Here is a 4,833-nt window from a genome sequence, read left to right as displayed (position 1 = left end):
ATTTGGAAACAGGCAGCATGCTGTCTAGGCACAGAGCTTCAGGTAGAAACATCACAAATGAGCTACTACTTGCGATGCTGGAGGAGTCTATGTCATATTGCCCTACAAAGTGGGAATCAGGCTGTGTTGGCATTTTAGTCTCTTAGTTTCATGCCTAAGTTGTGAGCTTGGTGATGGTCCCAGTGGCGGGACCTTCTTTGCAAGAACTGTTGGACTTGGAGTGTGCTTTGTTCCATCCTTCATAGTGCAGCTTATCAAGGTACACCTTAAGCCAAATCCTCAGGTCGGGTAAAGTGATGAAGCTCTGTTGAATTTAAAGGAGATTACACTAGTGTGATAATGTGACTGATTGATTGTGAGAGGTAAGGAGCACTAACAACACCTAGTCATTCTAAGTGATGAGTTCCGTGCACCTTTGACATTTATATTATGAGATATTAGGAAAAGGAAAAACAGGGCCATTCTCTCTGTCACTCTGATCCTGACCATTGTCCTTCTCATTCCCTGCACAGCCATCACACAGCGTACTGAGGAAGAAAATGTCCAACCAAACCACCATGACTGGATTCCTTCTCCTGGGATTCTCTGACATTAGAGAACTGCAGATTTTACATTTTATTGTATTTCTAGTGCTTTACCTGATATCCCTGCTGGGGAACCTTCTCATCATCACAGCCATCGCCCTAGACCACCATCTTCACACCCCCATGTACTTCTTCCTGATGAATCTGTCCATCCTAGACTTCAGCTCCATCTCTGTCACCATCCCCAAATCCATGGCCAATTCCCTCATGAACACCAGATCGATTTCTTATTCTGGATGTGTTGCCCAAGTCTTTTTTTTCGTATTCTTTGCTTCAGAAAATTTTGCCATACTGACCATCATGGCGTATGACCGATACATAGCCATCTGCCAGCCACTTCACTATGAGATGGTGATGAACAGGAGAGCTTGTGTCCAAATGGCAGCCAGTGCCTGGATCAGTGGTATTCTCTATTCTGCACTGCACACTGGGAACACATTTGTGATATCCTTCTGTGGAGGCAATACGGTGGATCAATTCTTCTGTGAAATCCCCCAGCTCCTCCACCTCGCCTGCTCTGACTCAAACATCGGTGAAGTTGTTGTTATTTATCTTGGTGTGCTTTTAGGTTTAATCTGCTTTGCTTTTATAACTGTGTCATATGTTCAGATCTTCAAAACAGTGCTGAGAATCCCTTCTGAGCAGGGCCGTCATAAAGCCTTCTCCACCTGCCTCCCTCACCTCATTGCGGTCTCCTTATTCCTTTTCACTGGCACCTTTGCCTTTCTGAAACCCACCTCTACCTCAGATCGGAATCTCTTGGTGACTGTTCTCTATTCCATAATGCCCCCAATGATGAATCCGATCATCTACAGCATGAGAAACAAGGAAATGAAAGGAGCACTGAGTAAACTGATAGGTTGGAGGATATTCTGCAAGAATAAAATGTCTATATTTCTCCACTGATCACAGTTACATTCTGTGTTTCTTTATAAATATAATCGGCTGATGACATTATTGCCTTCATGAAACAATACTGTGCAATCTGTTTATGCAGAATTGGGTATTTACACTAATAATAATCCAGACTAACAAATAACAAAAAAGTAGTTACTAGAGCTTTACATCAATTCAAATAACATTAGAATCTAATCTATCTATGCACTGCCAGCCATCACCATTCTGTGTGATAATCTTGCACATAAAATCAGTAGCCACAGCCAAGTCCCTGCTGGGTTCTCTGGCTCTTCTTATTTTTCAGGATAGCAACTCAAACTGATGTATCAATGCATTTGCTCTTTGGGGTTTTTTGTTTGTCAGATTTTTAGTTTATTTCTGTTTGTTGTTTTTATTTGTTTCTTTGTTCTAGGTGGGTTTGCAGATGGAAAGGCCTGGAAAGATATTGAGTGTTTGGTTAGATAGGATTTTCCATGTTTGTCTTCTCTTGAGAATGCTCTTATGCCATCTCTTCGATGGGGTTTTCTGAGTGAGCTGAAGGTTTGCTCCCCACAATCATAAAAGGTGCAAAAGAAGTTTCTGCATGGCTAAGTTCCTCCTGAACTGATTATGTATATACTGTTGGGATATTATTGTATTTTTAATGAGATGTTAGGAGCGTCAGGAAGCTTTTTTTTATTATTATTTTAACCCAAAGAAGAGCTCTGTGCAGCTTGAAAGCTTGTCCCTCTCACCAACAGAAAATGGTCCAATAAAAGATATTATCTCACCCATCTTCTCAATGTAAGAATTGTGTCATTCTTGCCAGGGTGCAAAGCCTGTTTTGAAGAAAAACTTGTTCCAGTGTTTTCTTCAGAAAATCTAACTCGGGATAATGAGGCCAAATTTTGATTCCATTGAATTCAGTAAGTTTTAGCCGCTCACTTCAAAAAAATTAGGATTTGGCCAATAACCTATATACACCAGGATCCAGACTTGGCTGACAAACCCCTGGAGAAAGTGAGAATGACAGAAATGTAAGGGTCTGATATCTCAACTCATCTAGCACCAATGAAGACTAGACCCATTGACATAATCAATTTAATACTGATGAGGTTCTGGCCCAAAGTCTCTGGGCTCCACACAGTAGTGACATAAACACTGGTGTAAGTTACTTGTTTGGAGTCATTTCCTTCTAGCCTTGGTGTAAGTGGAAAAGTGCCATCACATGCACTGGTCTGGTGTTCCATACGCTATCCCATGTAGATCTACTCACTTCCAAGCTGAGAAAGGATCTCAGAAGTTATTAGTATTAGAATATCATCTTTGTGCGTGGATCTGTACACTACATATGTGACAGATAAAATCAGATCATGGGATTAGACAGAGAGACAGACAGATAGGACCATTTCTTCTCCTAACACATAATCAAATTTAGTCAGAATGATAGATTTCTCTTTGATTGTGAATTATGTTAGCTAGCTAGTTAAATAGCAAAAAAGCTATGAAAATTATTGTGCTTCTTTTCCTGTTAATGAATGTCTTTGTCCACATCATGATTTTCTTATAAGTCCTTATTAAGCCTTATTTAGCAAAGATTTTTTATGACTATATCTTACTCCATCGCTCATTTATAAACAGCTCATCAAAAGTACTCTGTGTTTGGACTTTGAGATGTTTTGACTGGATACATTTTAAACATACTGTGTTTTATTTCACTCAATAAATGGAAGTATCACACATGGGTTCCTGAAAAGTCAAGGGGCTAATTCTCAGCTGATTTAAATTGTCATAGTTCTGTTGAAGTCAATAGATCTCTGAGAATTTACACCAGCTGAGGATCTGGTCCAAAACTTCATGATTATGAAATTAAAAATCACTTTGAATATGCCCTGATTCTGCAGCCACTTCAGCATATTCTAAACTTTAAACAGAAATGTCCCCATTAAAATTTTAAAGAAAAATGTATACTGAAATTCCTGTTGGTTATGGGTTTAGGTTATGGATAGGGCTTAAGACTAACACCAAAGTGGTGTCAGGCCCTGACACTATACAAGTTACTCTCCTTTCTTAGTCAAATAAAGCCCTGCAATTGGAGCGTTGGAATTATTCTTCTTTTCTGGGTTCCGGATTATTAACAAGAAATAACAGTTTATCACAAAGCCAGAATCTCTGGGTCTTTTACTCCAAGCTCACCAGTCCAGTATGACCCTTCGTCACCATCCTCTCCTTCCTGGATGTCCTGCTGAGAAGTCACCTACTACAGGACAGGCCCAACAAAGAAAGTAACAGAATATCACTAGCCGTCACTTTCAGCCTCCAAGTAAAACTTCAACAGCGCATCATCAAGGATCTACAACCTATCCTGACGGACGATCTCTCACTCTCACAGACCTTGGGAGACAGGCCGACAGGAAAAGCCTCACTTACAGACAGCCCCCAAACCTGAAGCAAATACTCACCAGCAACCACACACCACACAATAAAAACACTAACCCAGGAACTTATCATTGCAACAAACCTCATTGCGAACTCCGTCCTCATATCTATTCAAAGGACACCATCATAGGACCTAATTACATCAGCCACACCATCAGGGGCTCTTCCACCTGCACATCTACCAATGTAATATATTCCATCATGTGCCAGCAATGCCACTCTGCCATGTACATTGGCCAAACTGGACAGTCTCTATGCAAAAGAATAAATGGACACAAATCAGGCGTCATGAATTATAACATTCAAAAATCAGTTGGAGAATACTTCAACTTTCCTGGACACTCAATTACAGACCTAGAAGTGTCAATTCTTCAACAAAAAAACTTCAAAAACAGACTCCATTGAGAAACTGCAGAACTGGGATTAATTTGCAAACTGGACACCATCAAATTGAGTAAAGATTGGGAGTGGATGGGTCATTACATAAACTAAAAACTATTTCCCCATGCTAATTTCCCCTCTACTGTTACTTACACCTTATTGTCAACTGTTTGAAATGGGCCATCCTGATAATCACTACAAAACTTTTTTTTTCTCCTGCTGATGTTAGCCCATCTTAATTGATTTGTCTCGTTAGAGAGGATATGGTAACCCCCATCTCTTCATGTTCTCTGTAGGTATATATGTCTGTATGTATCGGTGCCACAAGTACTTCTTTTTCTTTTTATTATATCCATGTTACAGACAGGAATTGTTGTCCAGACAGAATGGCGTGCCCAAGATCACACAGGAAATCCATGGCAAAACAGGTAGCTGAACTGGGTCTCACATTATATTAGGTTCCTCTGAACCCCAAAGGGTCAGTCACTTATCCCAGGTCAGTGGATACTCTAGATCTCACATCAAAGGCAATGCTGGCAGCCAATTTCTCTAG

The 4,833-nt window shown here is 40.3% G+C and overlaps 1 protein-coding gene across 1 annotated transcript; it reads left to right on the top strand.

Annotated features, from left to right (window-relative positions):
• Positions 1–392: 392 nt before the first annotated feature.
• Positions 393–1,490, top strand: LOC127032509 (olfactory receptor 14A16-like). Its single transcript, XM_050919817.1, has one exon. It carries the CDS (start codon positions 540–542, stop codon positions 1,488–1,490), a length of 951 nt encoding a protein of 316 aa, XP_050775774.1. The 5' UTR covers positions 393–539.
• Positions 1,491–4,833: the final 3,343 nt, after the last annotated feature.

This window comes from Gopherus flavomarginatus, chromosome 12, assembly GCF_025201925.1.
Source record: "Gopherus flavomarginatus isolate rGopFla2 chromosome 12, rGopFla2.mat.asm, whole genome shotgun sequence".
Taxonomy (NCBI): Eukaryota; Metazoa; Chordata; order Testudines; family Testudinidae; genus Gopherus; species Gopherus flavomarginatus.
The sequence above is the reverse complement of the archived record's forward strand: the minus strand, read 5'-3'. Positions and strand labels throughout refer to the sequence as shown.